Below are 22,257 nucleotides of genomic sequence, written 5' to 3'. Positions count from 1 at the left end.
GAACCAAACAACTGCCTGGTAAACACGTTCTATATTCTGTATGGTCTCTGGCACTTCAAAGTAAAATTGGATTAGTGTTAAGAACTAATTATTTGCTTAATGTACTAACCATTTGAACAATTCAGAACTAGTTTGTTAGATGTATACAGGCCTAACCTTACACTCCAAATGTTTCTTGACTTCTTCCCAAAGGTATGCTGGTGATACAGGAGTGTGAATATGGAATCATGGAGGTGCATACAGAGTACTCAGAAAACTTCATTTTCCAGACTTGCCAAAGCTTGCGGTTTCTGAAGTAGCTTAACCTGGAAGTGAAAAGAGCCCTGCAGTTGTCCTTTGCAGCACCAATGAGCATTTCAAATAAAACTCTAGTGGAAAATTTCTGTGTAAAAGGTAGCAAAAATTTTACTGGCCATGAGGGACATAATTAAACTAAAATTAAACTAAAATAAATTATTAAATTAAAATAAAATAAATTAAAAAATCATTTATAAATAAATTGTAAAATTAAAATAAAATAAATTTAAAAATCATCAGCTGTAGGCATTTAACATCCAAAAAACCACAAAGATTTTTGGAGTTAAGGGGGGATAGAAAAAGCAGCTATGACACATATTTTGCATTTAAGCATACTATTTTTACTAGTTTTCACTTTAGGTATTCATATCTGATTGCTGATGTGTTTCAAAGATATATAGGTGTCCTCCACCACTGTTCATCGCTGCAAGTGACAAATCTGTTCCATTTGACACCACCCCCCCACCCCCCCCATAAAGCAATGTGCAGATCATCTTCTAGCACTTACTTAGCTGCTTAACCTATGGTTCACTTAAGTGTTTGCAAGAGCCATGTGAGATGCCTTTCTCATTGCAACTTGCTCTGGTTTTATCTTGCAAGCTGCAGCAAGTGACTCAGATGCTGAGTGCTGTCACACAAGCTATGCCAAAGCTTTAGGGGGAAAGAGGGGTCCATCATGTGCCTTGCAGTTCTGGCCAGGGCGGGACCCAGATGGTTTACAGCTATTCCAAAATGTCATCTTGTGGAAAGCAAGTTGTAGGAATCAGAGGGGATGGCAATACTCCTAGGTCTCCTCCCAGCACAGGACTGGGATCAGCTGAAGCAGTGCATGTAGACCCAAGAGCCAAGAAATTTCCCTAGGTCCCATAGCAGAAGACTGGAGTTGGTGTTTTTGCACAACTCGGGTGGTTTCAGGGCACGCTGTTCCATATACTGCCCCGCACCCCTGATACCGTACTGCTGGTTTTGATGCTTGCATGATGTGAAGTCAGTGCTTGTATGAGTCACGCTGTGCCTCTGGGGGGAAGGAGGGAGGGAGGGAGGGATGGGGAGAGGGGTGTAATATTCCTGCGGTCCCTGAGCAGCATCAGAGCACGATGTGTGGGTAGAAAAGTGTTTCTATCTCTTACAGCCTGTCTTGACTGCTGCGGAGGGAGAAGGCAGAGCCTTGGATTGTTTTTCCTCCCCTCTCCGCCTCACTTCTCTACCAGCTAGCTGACAGCCCTGAGATGGCGGGGTGAGGGTGGTATCTGTGGGAGGTGAGAGGCCAAAACAACCTGGTGGGCCTGCAGGAGAGTATGCCGGCTGCTGAGCTGAGCTGCCCTGTTCTGCGGCCCGGCTCCGCGACAGCTCGGCTGCGTACGGCCCTTGGACCAAAGCCTCGGGGGATGCAGCAGTAATGTAGTCCTGTGCAAATCAAAGGAGCAGCCTGAAATACTCAACTTTTCTTTTTTTTCTTTTTTTTTTTTTTTTTTTTTTTTGTTCCAACACTCCCACATCCAGGGGGAGATGATACTTTGCATATACAAACCCCACGTGTGTAGGAGGATCTTGAACTTGAATAGCCAGCTGCTGTAATAACTAAAACGTAGCAAATGATCCCGAAGAGAAAGGGGAAATGGGAGTCAAAAGGCCAAGGTGTTCTGGCCTAAAACAGATGTTGGCAGTATCCGGGGTGGATGTTCTGGAAGAGGAGTGAGTTTTGGATGATGTCAATGGAGTGTGTAGGCCCAACGATGGGGGTGGGGCAACGCCCCCAGCAGAGCGCTGAGGAAGCCCAGCTGCTCTTTGCTGTCTGTGGGGAACATGGCTGTGCGCTGCCTCTGCTGCCTTACACCTCGGTCCTGAAGAACTTGGCAGGCAAGGAAACCGGAGCGATGGGTGTATCAGTGAGCAAGGCCTGTGGCACTGTGTAGGTGCTACTCTTTCATTACCACACCAAGGAGAAAAAATTTCTCTGCATCTTGCTTCTCTTCATACTCTTGGATCAATTTTAAGGCAGGTCCAAGTAAGAGCAAATTGCAACAGTCAAATCTAGAACTGATGGGAATTACTGCAATATGATAAAGACTTACAAAAGAAGGAGGCTCCAATATTCAGGGAGAAAATCCCCTTTTTTTTTTAAAAAAAAAAAAAAAATACTCCAGCGAGATGGAAGGACAGCATCTGCAGACCTATGACTTTCCCATAAGCATCGCTCCTCATTCTCATTTCCTTTTTGCAGTGGATGGAGAATGTCCACCTCTTCCCATGTCTTCTCCCCTCCCATCCTGTCCAAGCTGACAGACATGGCAGGTAACCAAGCGGGCTCCCAGCTGTGTTAGCTGTCTCTGCCTGTGGTGTTCAAGTCCATTTACTGCTCACACCAACTCAGCCCAAAGGCCTTTCCCTTCACAAGGATACATTCACTCATCCTTTTTTATCTAATAGGAGGTGAAAGTCCCACTGAACATGAAACCTTGTGTAGATCCTCTGCAAGCTAACAAATTGTTAGAGTAAATCTATCCATAGGCTTTAATTTAACTCATGCGAAAGCTAGATGCTGCCCTATCTTCATTACATTTTCACCTTCTGGTATTGCACAATTTTTCATTTTCCTAGTTTGGAGCTCCTTTTCCTAAATGAGTCTGTGAGTATCTGCGTTCTTAAGAACCTCAAACCAAGAAGCAACCCCACTGTCATCTGAATAGACTTCCTATATGATTCAGCAATAGTTTTCAGCCTTTGTGCTTTTATGGATCCTATTAAAAACATTAAAAATTCCAGTAACTGTAAAAATGCCAGTATAACTCGAGTAAGCCTCGTGGCTTGCTTTTTTAAGACTTGCTCTTTTTCAGGTGTCATTTGTGAATCTCTTGATGTAACCTGTAGGTTTAAGGGCCTTTGTATGGAGCCTGAAAAATACTGCAGTGAGAAACAAAATAGACCGGTAGGTGATTGCTTTCCTTGAAAGGGAGTAGGTCAAGTACCCATCTGTTAACTATTGCAAATGAGTGATATACAAGAGTAATTAGGGCTGCCCACACAAAATGAGAGGAAGATGCTGGTTTTGTTGTGAGTCTGCTGGAGCCTGTGTTTTCCTCACCCTAGATGTGGGAGCTCCAGGACTGTAGTGTATCAAGTGGCTTTCCTGCTGCTCTGAACTTCATGGTCATACCATGTTCCAAATATTCGAAGTATTGTGCTACATGAGTTTGTGGGCTTCTTTTAACTCTGGATTTCATTGATATGGGAGAAACGTTTATTAACTTCAGAACTGAGCTGCCACACTTGCTGGAACCAGCGTGCCTGCTGTCACTGTGATTTAAAAAGGATGCATATTTTCAAGAGGACTCTTTTGGGAGCAGAGTTAGGAAGGGTTGCAGTTAAGCTGCTGAAAAATGAGTAGTCTTAATTTAAAAAACAATTTCAAATTTCTGTGCACTTTGTAGGATGAACTTCTGAAACCTATTTTTCTCTGCAGGTTGGTACAATCTCATGTGAAATTAGAGATCGGTTGTCTCAAACTTTTGCAAAGAGTGAAATATAAAAAGCATAAAAGTAAAAGTATAAAAGTAAAATATATGTGTTTTGTTAGTTTTGTTTTTTAACTGTGGCAGGACTGCTATTTAAACATACTTGCTATAATTGGCTATAACTGCTATTTAAATAAAACTAAGCTTAAACAAGATGTATTGCTCTAGTGTAAATGCATTTTTTTTCCAGGTTTTTAATTTGAATCGCTTGATTGAATTCACCTCTAGCAGAGCTTTCTCTTTTTCCTTTTAAAAACATGTATATCAGTAAGTGATGGAGTTTTGGAGTGGAAGGATAGCAGGGCAAAGGTACCTAAATATGAAGCAAGGTGTTTGACAAACAGCTCTGAAAATTCATAGCTAAGGTATTAAACACGTCTTGTCATCTTGTCCAAGTTATTTCAGCAGTAGCTCATCAGGCCAAAGAGGTGGTTGTTTTAAGCCAAGATTGTTTTAAGACTTCAGCACAAGAGTGGATCCGCAGACCGGGATTCCTGAGTGAGGCCATCAGCCTCATGCACCTTCTTATGCTGCGCCAGGAACCTGGGCTGGGGAAGATGCTCTGCAACTGCTCTGCCAGAGGGGCTTCCTGGCTTGGAGTACAGCTGCCTTTCGCAGACCCTTTCCCCATGCCCTCTGACGTAGCCTGGGCAGCAGAATGAGAGAACCATCAAGGCCAAGACTGCATGTCTTCAGAGTCCAGGCTTTGTTACGGCTGGTGTAACAGGCAGTCCCCAGGGCGTTTTGCCAGGAAACCCCTCTAATGTGGAAAAGGATAGGCACGGTGCAAAAGTAGCTTATGGCCCGCAAAGCCATCTGCTCCTACCGCTGTCTGGGTTGATAGCAAGTTTAGCACTGTATCCCTAAGTGAATCATGAAATTTCACCCATTATGCTTCACAGGTTTGAATTTGATTTTCTGAAAGTCCTTTCTACCAAGGGAATTGGAGCAGTGGCTCTAGAAAATACATTTGCTGAGATTTTAAGAAATTCCACCCACCTCACTTCAGTCTTAACATGGCAGTAACAAAAATGCATTTCACAAGTAGCCTTCAAAGTAGACAGCTATGTTTTATATGTAAGCATATCCGTTTAAAGAATATGAAATGTATTTGGCTTTCTTTGGTACTGCAGGTAACATAAGAATCACCTAACTGAGTTACTATCTTGCATATTGCGTGCTACTTATGATCCCAAGTTTTTTGTGGTCCATGTGAGTATAACCACAAAATAATTTCAGCCCAATTTTAATATTCATTTAATGGCCAGAAAGATGAACTTGAAGTTCAAATATTAAAGGTTGTTTCATTCACATTGACTGTTAATGATTGTTACGTGCCACCCTTTTTCTTTAGTTAACTACCCACTCAGATGGGAGTATCTGATTGAATGGTCCAAAACTAAAGTTAAAATCCTTCTTGCTCACATTGAACATCTTGGCATTAGCATAACTCAGCCATTTCTGGGAGAAACTTGAATCTGCAGATATGCTGTTTTACATTGCCATTTAAGACAATGTGAAATTTAGTTTTAATTATTTTGTCTCTCCTATACTGCATCCACATGTATGTGGGTAGAGGATGTTAATGTGCCTGTATAATTTTGTTGTAACTACGTAGAATCGGAACTGTCACTGTTCTGCTGCATTGCATTGGCTGATACTCTACTAGAGTAGTGGACCCAAAGTCCTTTTCTCTTTGTAAACATCTAAGGCAGCTCAGCTGATCATCAGCATCCTTGGAATAGACATCCAGTTCCTACTGGCTGAGTGCTGCTAGATTTCCGAACCTTTCTACTTTGAAAGCTCTTTAAAACGATGCATATTGTGCTCTGCCCGCTGATGGATAGAAGTCTCTGTAGTGCTAGTACGGTAGCACGGGGCTGCCTGGGAAATTGGGCTGGCTTTGAGCAATAATAGCAATCTCCTGTCCTTCAACTCTTCCCTTAAGTAATTTTGTAACCTCAAGAGGAAAACTGGCCACTTGCGTTATTAGACCAGTTGTTGAAAAGCAGTAAAACTGCTTGCTGTGGGTTGTGAGTGTGTGTGTGTGCACACACACGTATGTTGGGTTATGTGTTTAGGTTTTTTTTCCCCAGGGCCTAATGTGAAGAGGGAAAAAAAAGTGGGGAGCAATTTTGATTTAGAACATGTGCTCAGCAAAGCAGGAAGAATACCTTATTTTTCTATTGCAGAATGTTAATTTCCCATATCCCAGGACATGTTGAAATTATCTGAACTTGAAAATTGAGTGTATAGTAGTTCAGAGAAGTGGATGTCAAATAAAATAATATGTAGCATGATACTGCTAAAAATTGGTATTTATAGATTTCCTAAAGCTGTTAGATTTCGGAAGGAAAGATGAGGATTCTGGTATCTCTGTTTTACAAATTACAAGGTGGTTAGGACTTCTGTAGTACTCACTGGAATTGTATTTATGACTAAATATGGTAGAACAGGTTTTAAATTTATTTGGCTGGTTCCTTTAAAATATTGGTTAACTGTTGTTGCATACTGATATTTTTCTTAGCAGTTCCTTTGTAAGTGAGAACAGAATTAATTGCAAACAAACAAAAAAAAAAGATATTATATCCCTGCATGAAATACATATTATCTTAACTTCAAGAAGGTATCTGTAAACTTCTTTTTAGAATGGGTGTGATATGGACTGATAGTGTTGAGGAAACTTTTAAGTAAATGCTGTCATTTTTAGTGTGATTAGCTGTACCTTGTCTTTTCCATTTAATTTAGCATACATATATGTGTACATGTATGTATAACATACATGAACCCTTCATCTGCTAACCATATATTCCTCTTAGGCACAACATAATAGAGCATGTTTTGCCCTTCCAAAAGTTGATTATTGGCCTTTTTCATTTGCTTCCCAGAAAATTTCCCCAGCACATCCTCTTAATGCAGCTTCTGTATAGAAGTTTAGCGTCTGTATGATTTGGTTATTTAGAAATTCCTTCCTCCTGCTTCCCCTTTAAGCATTGCTTGTACGCAGTAGATCACTTTCCAAACATACAGCTATTTGTTTAAACCCGTATAATACTTTAAAATGCTTGCTTAATGTATAGACTAAATGGCCTACAAAATATTCATGTTGATGTCTGCGCCAAGGAAGCAGAGAGTGCCGCTGGAATGTTTTCAGTTCTACGTATCTGCGTGTTAATGGGAAAGTGGACGTATTTGTCAGACTAAGAATGCCAGCAGCCCTTCTTGATAGTGTTACTTCTAACCAGATGTGTGTTTTGCAGCACGAGTATAAGAAACAGAAGAGGTAAAATGAAAGAATCTGAGGGATTCTGTGCTGTTGGAGAGAGCTTAAGCAGAGTGATGTTTACAGCTATAAATATCTAAAATGGGTTTAGCCAGAGTGTAAGCAATAACCCCTTTCTGTTGTCAAATGGACAAACGAGTAAATAATACGAACATTTCTGACTGGGCTCTTTCAGGTAGGTCACACGTGCAGGGTATAATGTTTAATATCAAATGTACTTATTTGAAGATATTTAATGGGATTTTACATGGGATTTTTGATTCAGCACAGTGACACATAATCACAATACCAATGTAACTTGCACTTATCAAATAGGAAATATAGCAGTGGCAGTAACAGTGAAATTGCAACACCAGTGTGATCCCTGTTGCTGATCTCTGTAATATGCTCAGCATCGTGACACTGGGCAACACCAGCCACCGGGAAGGAATATGCGTGTTGAAACCAGCTCAAGCCCATTGCTGAGCCATGTATACACCCCTTCCCCATGCTGGTCTGGTAGGCATTCTCTCTCTTTTAATGAACTCGAGGGAGAAAGGTTTGATCCACTCAACTGTGATGTAGTCAGTTGATCCACTCAACTGATAGAGCTGTTCATCTAAAACAGAGGCCACCCTCGGGTCCCATTTGTGTTGAGATGAAGTCAGCCCTGTTTGCAGCAGCTGCGTCAGTCACACCCTGCATTATTCCCTGAGCTTCAGGGCACGTTGCCCTTGCTCATCTCCTCAGACTTCCTCCATCCTTTATTGGCCAGTCACAGCATTTTACATTGAGATTTATCTCTAAAGAGAACAGATAATTCACCGATTTGTTTGATCAGCCATTTCTGCTGTGGTTCGTTGGTTTTCAACATTCTGATTTGTGAACCCCAGGCGTCCTTTAGCGGAGTGCGATCCCCTTCAGGCCCCCCCTAGGCAGCAATTATACCACCTAAACAAACTTGCTTCTCCAGGTCGCTTTCGCACATTCCCAAAGCCTGGACCAAGGACCTCCAGGTTGAAAACCTTTGTCTCCTCGCTACAGTGGTAGTCGTGGGACTGTGATAAGCACCACTGGGAGCTGCGAGGTGACCGAGAAATACACAGGTATGCTCCAGGGCTCTTCCCAATCATGGAAAGCAATATAAGTTGGATGAGCAGCCTATCAAAACCCTGCTTATTGTCACTTTGTGGTTTTCATATAAAATGAGTCTGTAAGAAAGATGAATGTTGCAAGAGTAACTGTAACTGTACTTTCCAATTATGATTGTGAATTTGTGGAAGAGCCAATAACTTCTGATTTACATAATTGACTTCCAGGGTAGGGGAATAGAAAGAATTTTCTAAAATTCACAATTTTAGTCTGATTAGAAATTTTTTTCTTACGAAATCTTAACAGCCCTAAAATTAATCCCCTGTCAAGAATTAAGATCACCATGGCTGTTATAATAATTCAAACTGAAGCAAGTTTTGGTCGCTGAGTCAGTTGTTATGCTCTGCATATATATGCAGTCATCACAGCTGAAATATAGACAGTACAGCAGCCTGGTTCAAAAATATTAATTGAAAAATTAATTGACTTGGATGAGAAAGCTTCTGTGTGACTGAGATTGGATGAAGGAGTAAACAAAGGGTAATGACAAATGGCCGTGTGTCAAGCTGGGATACTTTACAGTGTTAGGATGAAGGGAACTGTAGTGGGTCCTACTTTATTTAAAGTCTTTATTCATTATCTAGAAGAAGACCTAGATCACAGGTTAATTAATTTTTTTTAGCTATTCCAAATGAGGAAATATAAACATTGTTTATATTATAGAGGAAAATCTCAAAAATTTGGAAATATAATAAGTATTTTTGGAGATAAGAAAGTTCCAATATAGACAAGTTGGAGGGGCGATTAATCCTAATGCTATAGTGAGGAGGAAACGGAAGTCACAGCAACTGGCATGTAGAGATGTTAATGAAAGCATGCTTTCCAGGGTCGGGAGGAACCCACAGTAACCTCCACCCTGACAGAAATGCCAGCTGTGGCTGTAGAGGTTTTGGGGTGTTCAAGAGCTGTTGTAAACCCTGCATAGTGCCCGTGCAGAAGTCCTCGCTGCTCCAAATCAAGCTCTTCCCTGGCATCGTCACAAGCATCCTATCCTGACGGAGCCAGGAGATTTTACTGCTGCGGTGCCGGTATGCAGTGGTAGAGATACCGTAGTCAGGAAGTTTTGGGATTCAGTTTGGGATTTGGGACTAATGCAGAATAAAGGTCTACTGCAACTGTTCATACTGTCAAATACTGACCTAAAGTTTGTCTAAGTCAGGAGAGGGACAGGCGGCCTTCCAAAGTGACTGTAGGGGTGCAGTTGCTTGAGGAGGACTCTCGGGGTGTGGTTCGGTGGTCAGCTGAGCTGGCCTAATTGCCTGTGGACTGGCAGGGGTGGTCCCAATTCCCTTCTTTTCCTCCGCCGGTGTTGCACTTGGCCAGAAGACTTCATGCCTCTTGGCCCCCACACCTGCCCGTTCTGCTGATTTTGGCACTGCGGGCTGCATTGCTTCAGCAGTTCAACCTGATAACCTGGCAACAAGCCATTTGTTTTGTTAGGCTGGTGCTGTGCTGGGTTAGTAAACGGAACCGACACGGTGACAGGTCCGATGAGCAGCAGAGCAGCACAAGAGAAGGGACAGGAGTCCGCAGCCGGGCCACAGAGGTGGGTGGGGAAGGGATGCTTCTGGTTTTGCCCTGGAGTAGCTGAGCAGCAGTGCTGAGCTCCTCCTCACCCTGCAGAGCTCTCTGCTCGGGCTGGCTGGGCTAGAGGAGTGAGGTTGTTACCATGAGTAGCTTCACCTATGCTTAATTTTCCTGTCTGCCAGCTGGGGATAACCTCTTCAAGGAATGAAGTGAATATAAATTGACTATTTAGTTATTTGAAAAAAGAGAACGTGCAAGTGCCTAGATAAAATTTTAATGCAAGAATTTGCCTCTGTACCTGTATTAACTTTCGTCAGTTGGTGTACAGAGATGAAAGTGGAAGTCTGCGCTGCAGACTGCAATAGGAATGTAAAGAGTCACTTGAGTTGGGTTTGTTTGAATTGCTACAGTGGTTTGTTTAAAAAAAAAAAAAAGACAAACAAGTGAAAATGCACTCTTCCAAAGTGACGTATAGCTTTGCTTTCACAACAGGTTTTGGAAATAAGTAGACATTAAACCTAAGATTAAAATTACTTGGAAATAAGCAAAAAAAAAAAAAAAACAAACGCTTGTCTCCTCCCTCGCCCATTGCACATACACTGGTTCACTTAAATGTAGAATACATCTGCTTTAAATTGTTTTCATCAGATGCGTACTGTTATTAATAGAGTTAGCAAAAAGTTGTTCCAAGAAAATGTAACATATCCATTCATGGCTAAGCAAATCCAAGCTTTCTCTTTCTGCCCTCCCCCAAACTAGACTGGTGATGCAGTAGGTATAAAGTTGGCTTAAAATCCCTGCGAGCTGTGCAGCGGCTGAGCTCAATGTGTTGTTATCCTCAGAGCTGATGTTGCAAAATCAGCTGTGGTCTTGTTTGAGTCAGTGGAGAACTCTAATGCTCAGCAGCTGAAAAATATCGGTGCATTAACTTTTCATTCCATATTGATCTCCAAAGAGAGTTTCAAAGGACTCTATTAGGAAAAAAAGAGGGTTTTAAGCAGGGATTACTTTTTCATGTCTTGTAAAGAATGCATTATGCGTGTGGCAAGATGAAGCTTTGAAACTCAACTTCCATCTGCGCTCCATGACAGTATCTTTATATAATTCCGTGTCTAAAAGACACGGTTTGGAAATGAAATTAGTTTGTGTCATGCACAGTTCCTGTAGAGATCAAAGGCAGACCTGTTAATGCAACTATTGCTATTCATGAGTTTTGTAGCCGTGTGAGTTTCAGGTTAATTATAAATGCTTGTTTAATCACTTAACAATAGGGTATCAGTGTCTCATCTGGGCATTATGCATACAGCTCTCACTTTTTTTAATTAAAGCAAATTCCTACCTTTTTTCCCAAGAAATTAATTTTGGTAGTAATGCTCTAGGCTCTAGCAGGTCAGGATATACAAATCCTCTTTTAGATGTTGGACAGTTGTGTGATGAATGTCTTTATTTTATTATCCTTTAACTGCCCCTCCCTCTCCCTTGAGTACATGGTTGTGTAGGAGCCTGGTTGTCACTGGAGATGGCATAAATTGCTCTAGTTCTTATACTAGAGTTCCTTTTGTGACATTTTATTAAAACTTGTGTGCGTTATCACTAGAAGATAATGTATTTTGGGATAAACTAATGTATTTATCATTTTAGTTTCCAAATGCTTTGTTTAATAGATTTTAAACCTGAAGAGGCAAGTAGGGCACCTGTCTGACCTTCATATCACAGACTACTGTGCTTTATTTGAATATTGAGGATTGAGTCTAATTATTTTAGTTTCAGTCCCCTGGAAATTAAATTCTTGTGCACTAGAGGAACCAGACACAGTGCCAGCAATGCCTGAGGCACTTGCAGTGGCAAGGAGTATTAGATGAGAAATGCAGATGAATCAAACTGTGCTGCAGAGAAGGGCAAAAAAGCCTCATGTGCCACCCGAGAGCAGCCTTTTCCACAACCCTGGATCCTGCTTGTCCGCTGAGATGAGGTGAGCAAGATGCATTGATCGGGCATCACAGAGGGGCTTCTCTGCACCAGCTAAGAGACTGGACTATATGGGTCCTGTTGCATCAGATCCCTACTGTTTCTGAGGAAGAGCAAGGGAGAGGAATAAAAGAAAAACTCAGAAATCGCAGTCAGTTGTGCATTTGGGGGAGAAAGTTCCATCTTGACTTCAGAGGTGTGAGAGTTAATTATAGTTATCACACTACAAGTGCTCAGAGTGTGCAGAGGACCATGCTGATAGTCTTCCACATGACCTGTAAAGCAGAAGTGTTTAGCAAATTCAGATTGCAGTGCTAAAAAGAAGCACCGCAGACAACCATTTGGGCTGGCTTCATAAATGTTCTAGAATCAAACATTGATTCTCTTAACTCCAGAATTACACATTAATTGTAAGCCTTAATTAAACACCTAGAACTAAAATTAAAGCTATTTAAAAAAAAAAAAAAAGAAAAGAAAAGAAATCTTCCCATGGTCTGTCAGCATGAGTGAATCTGCCATCTAATAAGCTGTTCTCTTGTTGCTAAGAAATGACACCTGAATTTGCTTAAGTTCAGTGTACAGCTGTTGGGTCATACTGTATCTCTGTCAGCAAGACTAAAGGTCCTCAGCTGACTTGGTTTTTGCGGTTTCCCCATTATGCACAGTGATCCAGCCTTCTCTTGCAATAACTGGAGAGGTCGGGTTCTTCAGATGGCCAGTCCCAAGGTCGCTTCCCTGTCTCCTCGATTTTTTATGTGGCTCTTCTCTGAACTCCTCTGCTTTTAAATCCTTGAAGTCTGGGCCACAAACCCTGTTGTGTGGTCCTTACTAGAGCTCTGACCGGTGCTGTGGACAGAAGTAAGGATCTTTCTGCTTGATGCTAGGGACTGCAGCAGCCCTGGTATAATCTCGAAAATAGCTGAACAGGCAATGAGCAGAAGTAGACCTCCCGCATCCCACTCTCTGCGTGGTCGGGTTGCCTGGAAATCAGCGGCAGACGCTCACCCCAACCTTGGTCACCCTTGGTGGAGGGGAAGGCTGTGTAGCACCTGTAATGTGGACGAGAGCCTGTTCTGAACAGAAGATGTCATTGTCTTTGCTGTGAATCTTCTGCAAGCACGCCTAGTTTGCCATTTGAGGTGGTACTTGCGAACTTACTTTTCAGGTGACGACATCAATGAGGATCAGAGTCTGTGTGCTTCTGGAGGGGTTTTACGTACAGGTTTCCTTTTTCTTTGTATGAACTTATTCTGCTACTGTTTTGAAGCATGGCTGTCAGTAGAGCCTTCTCGATGCAGTACATTAGAAAGATATGACGATATGTAAATACTTGAGTTGGCATCTGTGGCTAGGGAATGGGAAACACTCCTTTTTCTAGGAAAATGTTTTCCTTTAGATAAATGAAAATCCTATTGTTTGGCTGAGGAGTGACCTCGCACATGGGCAAAAGGTTAAGAGGCAGAAAGGCTTATCCATTTGGCATGTAGGATTCCAAACCAGGCATGTTGCCAGTAAGCTCAATCAGAGCGGAGGATATGATTTTAAATAAAGTTCGTAATGGCATTTTTTAAATGAGCAGGAAGTTTCCTTTCTCTAATCAAAACCTAGATAATTTAAATATCTCTTTCTTTGGTAATATCCTGACATTGTCCATGGATAGGGGACCCCCAGAGGAAAAGATAAGTGATAACGGCTGCCTGTGTCAGCTTGTTCCCAAAAAAGATCATCTGTCCAGCAGACGTCAGTGGGAGTCTGCCTGACAGAGAGGTGTGGGCACAGAAACCAAATTGCAGGATTGGGATCTAAATAAGATTGTGATCTTTGACTTCCAATCTGTGTCATAACTTTTCTCTGTTTATTTCAGTATTTGAGATCTGACAGTGTGCCATCACTCAGATCGCTCAGGATTTTTCTTTCTATGTAACAGTACTGGCATTTAGAAAAAAAAAAAACAAAAAAACACACAACCAAAAAAAACCCCAAAAAACAAAAAAAAAAACACAAACAAAAAAAACCAACAACAAAAAACCCAGTGCTTTTCACTTTTCAGGAGTTTGGTTATAGAAGGCAGCGCTGATGATACCAGTTCTGAAGGAACCATTCCCAAACTGGGAGTTCACAGCAATATAAAGAACAGTTTTGAGTCGTAAGAGGGGTTGCAACTGCAGAAATAGTTGTCTTAAGGTTACTTGTATTTCAGAGGAGGCAGTATGGGTCATAAAGCAGATGGCACAGGAAGGATTGCTCAGAGAAAGTTTAGACTTAGTAAAATCTCAAAAATCAGATTAAGAAGACAGATGGGATTCTGGATTGGAATGCTAACATGTAAGGGGTTTTTTTTTTTGCTTTTTTTATTTCACTTTCCGGAATTATAACCTTGGAGATGCTGGGGTTTTTTTATGTAACTGACAATAAATTTAGTGCTAGAAAACTGGGAGGGAGTTACACTTCAGCAGCTGTTTTCACTGTAACTAGTAGTTTGGTTTGTGCTTGTTTGAAAAACAAGTAAGATGTGATTGCTGAAAGAAGACAAAGGAATATAACTATAAGAAAAGACATTTAGGCTTGAGCATACACAAACAGCAATCCTGATCTCTTTGAGGAATGTAACCCTGTATTTGCTGTTTTCCCACTTTCCATTAACTTCCTTTTCCCACTTTGCTTTGGGATTCTTGAAGCAGAGTTGCAGGGTTTCCCAGATGGCTTGCACGATTTAACGTCTGCTAGTGGCCCATTCCTAGCTGCACTTTTAGACAGGGACACACAGTCTTTTTGCCCATCCAGACAGGATATCTTTGCCCCTGGTTTACCTGGAAATGAACAGTTATCATAAGTAGCTCTTGCTTTGGACGTGAAACATTCCTGTAGGAAGATAATGGCAGAGCATGCGCTAGTGGTGCAGGCAAATTACTCTGGCTCTGCCTGTGCCCACCTGCATTGCGCTGTAAGCCGACAGGGAACCACGTGCCAGCCAGCCCAGGTCTGAAAGAGTCACGTTCACACCACGCTGGTTGGGAGCCAGGTGCATTAGACAGGGCTGTCGGCTCAGGCATAGCCTGTCCTGAATGTGGCTGGCCTGTCTGGGGAGGTGAGAGAGATCACAGCTGCCCTGGGTGAATTCATCAGGGTCTGTCACCTCAGCCATCTCCGCTTTGCTCTGCGGTGAGGAAACATCAGCACTGTGCACCTTTATGTCCCCTTCCCTCCTCCAGGACCTCACTAGTAGCACAGAGCAAAGCTCTTTCAGAACTTAGTAATTGAATATTCCCGCTGTAGTAAATAATAGAAAGCACAACAGTATCACAGATCTGTGGAAGAATGAAGCACGCTTCTCTTTAGCAGTTCACGTTCCTGGAGTTCATCTTCTGCAGTGCTTTCGGTTCCCTGCCTCCATCGTGTTCCCCACTTACTGCAGATGTCCTTCCTTCTCTGAGTCCATGTGTCTTTAATTCTGTACGAGCTCCTTGCTGTGGTAGGCTGTAAAACTCAAGAATAATGTATCTGCTTTATCCCCACTGTTTTGCTGAGAGTACCAACTAAAAAGTTTGCCAGATATTTTAAAGACTCTATTCCTTAGCTAATAATGAGTCTTCTAAGCAGCTTTTTGTAATTAAATGCTTCAGTTAGTATACCTAATGCTTTGGTCTAAGACCTCCCTATTAATTTGAGGTCAGACTGATCTTGGATCACTTGCTGTTCCTTACTCTGTTCTCTTCTTTCCCTTCTTCAGTCCTCCTGTTCTTCAAGATGTACCTGAATATCTCCTAACAATTCTGAAACTTACTCTATAGCTTTAAGTTTTCATAGAAGTCTCTCTTTATAGATTATTCTCATCAGTCTCACTGTTTGAGAGGAGGTTTTCTTCAACAAGTTCTCTCCAGTTAAAAGCTTGTAATGATTCTGTTGCTGTGGAAATTATTGTGATAATGCAGGTTTAGTGTTCATGACTTCACTGCTGCATTAGATAAGAAGAAAAAAGAGCTGTTGTGTGGGAGAAAGCCCTGAATTAAGCAAGTTGTATACATTTCACACGTATGTCAGGGAAGATAACACATGAAAAGGAATTAGAGTTGTTCAGACTGCTAGGATTTTCTCTATCTTCTCAGGAAAAAAGAAGTCTAAATATTAAAAAGGAGGAGAAAAAAAGCCCAAGTCTGATCTAGAGCTGTGGTTTGGAACAGCAGTTCCAGTCTGTTGCCTTTCAGGACATCAGTCTTCCATCTTGGGTGATGGCCTTTGTTGTTTCCATTTGGAAACAGGATTTTGGTAAACCCTTATCCTTCCTTATCAGAAAGAGAGAAGGATGCAGACAGAAGCCCTTATATAGCAATAGAGTGAAGGGTAAAGGAATTTCCTACCGGACATACCCGTGGCTAGCTCTCTTGTTTCGGAAGAGAAAGCTGGATTTGTGTATACAGGAAAATTTTTGTTTATCAGTCTTTTTCTCATGATCAATTTTAGTAGTAGTTGCTATTCTAGAATTTTGGATGTCTATAAGGAATTAAATAGATTTGATACTTCTATTGTTTTCTTATCCTCTTCCTTGATTAGTATTTAATATTCCAGAGCTCCTTGGTTCCTTCTTACATGTGGTTGTTTTAGAAAAGGCTAAACTTTCATGTTACTGAAATTGCTAACCACAATGTTCAGCTTGTCCTGTTTCCTTGCTTTTTCTTTAATGCATGACCCATTATTCTTAACCGCATCTGTTCTTCAGCATTCTTTGCGAGGCAATTCAAAGTGGGAAACATTAACAGCACAGCTATCTGGCTTTGGATCTAAGCGTATTGTTCCTGCACATTTTGAAAATAAAAACTTATATTGCTTTTTGCCCTCACGTTTGTAAATACATGTACAGTTTGTAAATACATAAATACATACGCCTTCCTCCTTTGATTAATGTGGCTGCCTTTCACATGCACAAGATTTCACAAGTTGCTTGGTGGTCAAGGCAAGGTTTCTAAGGCGGCATTCTGTATATGCACACCAGAACGTATGGACACTGTTTTTCAATATACGTTGCTTTCTTTGAATACTAAATGCAAAACTGGGAACAAGTCCAGAATCTTTAATAACTAGAATGTATTTCATGCTGATCCCCTCTAAATTGGCATCCTCCATTGCTAAGTTCTAAAGTGAGGGCTGTGATGATGATGAATTTCTCTACTGGGGTTTTTGTTCAGGGCTGCCTGATACCTATATTTTCTGTACTGTAGGATTCAGACAGAAGGTCTCCACTTATAAAAAGGCCCGATATCTTTCTGGCTGAAATGCCCTTAGGACAGAGGTGCTGATATTTTTGTATTAGATCCTGACAGCCTTTTAAAATTTTATACTGTTACAGTATGTTTCTCAGCATACTCAGTTGTGTCATTTCACTATTGAAATTCATAACAGAGATTTTGTTAATATTTTTTGTGGTTCTTCTTGGTGTTATGTCTTGCTGGCTCAGGACTTACACCAAAATAAGTTTTTAAAATCCTAACGCACAGTAGTAATGCAACAGAACGGTATCACCAATACTGTTATGTAGAAATCATTGTATTGTTTTTTAAATATATATGAAAAGGAGGTCATGCTCTCTTTTCTGCGCAGCACATGAAGAAATTAGTTGCATGTGGAGTTTGAGCCTCTTGCTTGTTAGCAGCTGAGTTCCCCTGACACAAAAAGGGAGTTTGCAAAATACCGTCTATTACTTTGGGGAATGGAGTAAGCTGAGGTAGAGGACTTCATGCAAGAACAGCAGAATTTCTAAAGGTGAGGGTGAGAAGGAGAGAAAGGGGAGAGTGGGGGAGAAGAGAAGAGAAGGGAGGCAGGTAGGTACTCATTTAGGAGAATAAGGTGACTGTAAACAAAGAAATCGAAGGAGTGGCTTGGTGGAGGCGTTGGACCGTTGCTGGGTCTTGTCAACACAGCATTGCATTTAAGTCATAGTTACTGAAGAAAGGCAAGAGCTGCTACTGTAGAGTATGAGGCAGAGGAACTATTGGAGGGGCAGAAAAATAATCGTAGATATAGAGGAATGCCTTCCAGAGGGACTGTCTTGCACAAGCCGCTCCACTTTATGTAACAAAAGCCTGGTGACACAATGCATGGTTTAGTCATAGGAGTGCCCCGGAGTGGACAAATATTGTACATCTGGAAACATTTAAACAAGTAATTAGTTTCTGGAAAAATGGCAAATTACTCAAGGAAAATGTAGTCCATTGTGTTAGCTTCTGACTGCATGTCTACAAGATGTATGATTCTCCTGACTGCCTTAACCATCTTTGCTCCTCACCCCCACCAGCTGTATGTGGGGACAGGTGATACGGTAGTGTCAGCTGACAAGCAGATAGCACTAGGGGCTGTGACATTTTTGCCCCTTTGGAAAAAGGGCCAGTGGACAGGGAGGCAAGGGGGGAAGCGTTCCTCTCTTCCTCACTGCTAGCACTCTGCACCCCACCTGTCATCCTGTGCTTTGAGGACAAGGACCTGTTCCTGTGGGATTTCACCATCTTGGTTAGACATCACCAGGGAAGTCCTGTGCCAGCTGGGCAACCTCTCCCATCGGGCTTCAGAATCTCCGACTGTTACACAGCCCGCTCCGATGCCTACTTTCTTCCTGGGCTTCCGTCACAGCAGATTTCCTCTGTTCCTTTGCTACACAAAGAGATAAATGTTTTGGGGAAAGGGTGAGGGAGCACAGCCCACTTCCAGCCTTTCCCTCTCCCCACTGCTGGTGGAGAAAGCTGGCTGGAGCAGAGGCACAGCAAGGCAGGGACCTTACAGAGAGTTATGATGCCGTGCTCTCCGTGACTAATACATGATGTTCAATAGCACACACATTTAGAATTATGTGAGATTAACTTGTTGCCCATCACAGGAATATTGCCTGCCCCTGGTGACGTGCTGTCCAGCCGCATGTGGGTCATAGGTGGAATATAGATGCCTCCACAGCTGGAGTTAGCAGTAGGGCAATAATTCAGGACCCGGTCTGGCTTGTGGCAGAATCTGTGGTGTCTCTAAAAAGCGACTGCCCGAAATGGAGAACTGCAGGCCAGGACAGGAGGCCGTACTTGGCACCGAAGTGTCAGAGGTTAGCATTGAGCCCCGTGTCTTTTTGGTCGTTGGTGTGCTAGCGTGTTCTAACTGCTGCCTCCTGCAGAAGCTTTTCGGACGATAATTGCTGTGGTTGTTTGTCATTACAGAAGTAACGCTGAAGGTCCATGTAAGCGATGCCAGCACACATCAGCCAGTAACTGAAGCCTTCATTGAGATTTTTACCAACCAGATCTCCATTGCATCTGGAACCTCAGGAGCAGATGGCACTGCCTTCCTCAAGTTTCAGTATAAGTTGGGCAATCAGCTGATAGTGACTGCTAGTAAACATGCATATGTGCCAAATTCTGCACCATGGAAACCTGTAAGATTGCCTGGTAAGAGATCTTTATTTTTGTTCTGAGGTAAGATTTTGCATCTAAAGGAAGTTACACAGTTTTGTATGATGTGTTTTAATGCTTGCGATCCTGGGTGGGAGGAAGAACATCTGTGCATTTCAAAAAAAGCAAGGTTTCTTCCTCAGTTAAACTGTGGCATCAGGGCTGTGCAGAGATTCGCTTTCCTCCTGGCTGTCGTTGATACAGTGCTACATCAGTTTTCAAACAACTGTTGGTGCTCTTACAGCTTCACAGAAAATACAGCTCTATTCCAGATCTTTTTCTTTATGGGAACTCTGTTTCCAAGTGCTTTGTTTCAGCAGCTGTAATGTACTTACTCGTTTTTCTCCCAACAACTGTTGCACTGTAGGCTGTAGTGTACAAAAAACGTCCTGGCCTTTCAGTTCTTGGCTGTGTCCATAGGACAGTTTTAATCTGCAGTTATGTTATCCAGATGTAAGGGTTTTTTCTAACTTAATTAGCACAGTTTGTTTCTTCTGCAGGCAAACAAATATAAGAATAATATTTGCATACTAGTTTTTATCAGAATGCCTCAAAATTTTATGGGAAGTGGGAGACTTTACATTAGTTGTACAGGGCGGGAAACTGAGTCGTGAAGACTATTTCTGTACTGCTAAATAGAACAGATTGAGGGTGGCTTTCAGACCTTGAGACGTAACATCTAGATGAAGGTCACATCCCCAGTTTTCATCTGCCTTTCCTCTAATCCCCAGCCACAATTAGGGCCCAAGTAGTTTGGGAATGGTCCCAGGCTTGTATTATACCCAAATCACCTCAGATTTGATAATTGGCCCAGGCCAAAGCCATGCCAGGTTTTAAGTGCACTGATATTTAACTAGTATAAATGATCACTGGGCAGTGTTCAATCCCATGCCTTGGCTCCATTTTATTTATTAATATCAGCGTAGCCAGAGGGACTGTGTGACTTGCCACAAGGTCAAGCAGCAAATGTATTTTCAGATGGGGAAAGGAACTTGAATCTCTTCAAACCCAGAATTATGCTTTAGGCATTTCAACATGCCATTTACTTACCTGCATTCGCTTGCTTCAGGTAAGATAGACTGACTTCTTCCACATTTCCTCCACCGTATTCTGTCACATTTTCTAGCTACTTAATGGAGCTATAGTGAAGACTAAGCCAGGCTCTTAGGTGCATAGTGAAAGAATAACTGAAATGAGTTGCAGCAGGGAGAGTTTCAAATAAATAAAAGGGAATAAATCTTTACAGCAGCAGTAGTCAAAGATTGGAACAGGTTGCCCAGAAGGGTTGTGAAATCTCCATCTTTAAAGGTATTCAAAACTCACCTGGACACCCCCCGGCTTGGCTGAAGCAGGTGACCTCCAGAGGTTCCTACCAACCGTAATTGTTCTGTGACTCTGTTTAGAAATTTCCTTGATGTTTTTTCTGTTTAAATAAGATGAGATGCAACTTCCTGGGCATACTTCATGTACTTCCTTAGGACACAATCATATATGATTAAAGCATGCAATAACCTTTTCTTGCCTTGTGTCTCATATCTTTCTGACTCATACCCAAATCTTTCGAATGCGACCTACTCTTCCATGGACTGGAGTTTGTTTGATTAGGTTTTTTGCTTGTTGCTTTTTCTTAAATATTGGTTTTAAGGGAAGGGAATCAAACATGGCATTATTGTTTTGGTAAATCATTGAAGTTTAAAGAGCAGTAATCGTATACAGTTTCCACAAAATCCTTCTTTCCACGGCTGAAATGTGAGCTTAACTCAGAAAATAGATTCCTTTCACCTCTGCTCTTCCCCCATTGAAACTAGTAGATAGTTTGCCATTGATTTAATTGGGAGTTGAATACTTTCTTTTGCTTTCTGTACCTTGAACTTAATCCTTTCTTTGATTAAAGAAACAACAAGTTACAACTTGATACGCCCCGTGTAGATTTAATAGGGTTGTTCTTTGAATTACTCCTTAAAAGGGACATGACATAAAAGTTCAGGCCCAAGATACGTAGGCTGTTATTTTTTGTATTGACTAAAATGCCTGTAGTCTTTAAAAAACTTTCCAAGAACTGTTTGTATTTAAATGTTCTGTATTTAAATGCCTATCATGCTTGTAACCAGCACAGTCTAGAAGTTTTGAAAACCGTGGAAGTTTTGTTGTTGTTGTATTTTTGTAATCTGGGATGAATGATGGGGAACAGGCAGCATATTTAAATCTTGATTCTGCAGTGTGCAGTCTGGGCACACGCATACAGCGGGATCCTCATTTCCCAAAAATGCCTTTTAACAGTACTAGTAGTTGTCACCCCACAGAGCAGATAGGCCATTCTGAGCAGCGTCCCACCCATGGCAGTGGTTTAAGCTAATGTGCCGACCTGTGTGCTGTGGTGAATGAACTATGGACACGTTTACTTCAAATGTGGAAATGATAACCATGAGCAGGGAGTAGGTTTGAGAGCTATAGGGTGGTAATGTTTAAAGTACTGTAACAGGACCTTGCCGAAGGGTCATGATTATTCCATCGCAGTCAATATGCAGTAGTTATAATCTTATGCTGAAAAGCTGTGCAGCCACTGAACTCGTGATATTATTTTAATAGCTTTGAGGAGTAAGCATCGAGGGTTTTCTGTTCTCATAATTTGGCAGAAATGAACTTTTCTTGTATTAACCAAAATAATTACTAGCTCTTTACCACTTAAGCAGGAGGATTATTTATTTACATAGTGATAAATGGTAGGAGGAAAAGATTAAGATCTCTTTTTCCATTAAACTATTTATCAGCAGAGCCATGACTCCACTTATTCACAGTTCATTAATTTAACATCACTTGAGTTGTTGAAGTGTTCATGATGGAAGATGTGCTCATCTATCTGCTCTTAGCTACGCATAGATTTTTCTTTGTAAATAATTTGGAAGAAGAAAATTTGTGACTGGTAGTCCATAGTTAAGAGGACATTTTTGGAGTGTGTGCAATGAAGAGAGGGAAGTTGCTGAGGCAGCACAGTTCAGACTAGCTGGTCGGGTCAGTCAAAGGAAACCATGGTATTCACTGTGGTGAAATGTAGTTCTAGGAGCAGAGGATGCTCGTGGTATTTCTGGGAGAGGAGAGCTCATCTGGAAAGCAG

General features: G+C 41.7%; 1 protein-coding gene across 1 annotated transcript in view; it reads left to right on the top strand.

The window, feature by feature from the left end:
- Positions 1–22,257, top strand: part of FAM171A1 (family with sequence similarity 171 member A1) — an 88,905-nt gene that overhangs the window by 33,941 nt on the left and 32,707 nt on the right. The window contains exon 2 of the mRNA XM_075143846.1: positions 18,912–19,139. Coding sequence (XP_074999947.1) covers positions 18,912–19,139 — 228 coding nt within the window. The remainder of the gene's footprint in view (positions 1–18,911; positions 19,140–22,257) is intronic.

The sequence above is a fragment of the Calonectris borealis genome, chromosome 2, assembly GCF_964195595.1.
Source record: "Calonectris borealis chromosome 2, bCalBor7.hap1.2, whole genome shotgun sequence".
NCBI lineage: Eukaryota > Metazoa > Chordata > Aves > Procellariiformes > Procellariidae > Calonectris > Calonectris borealis.
This window is presented reverse-complemented; position numbering and strand designations above follow the sequence as displayed.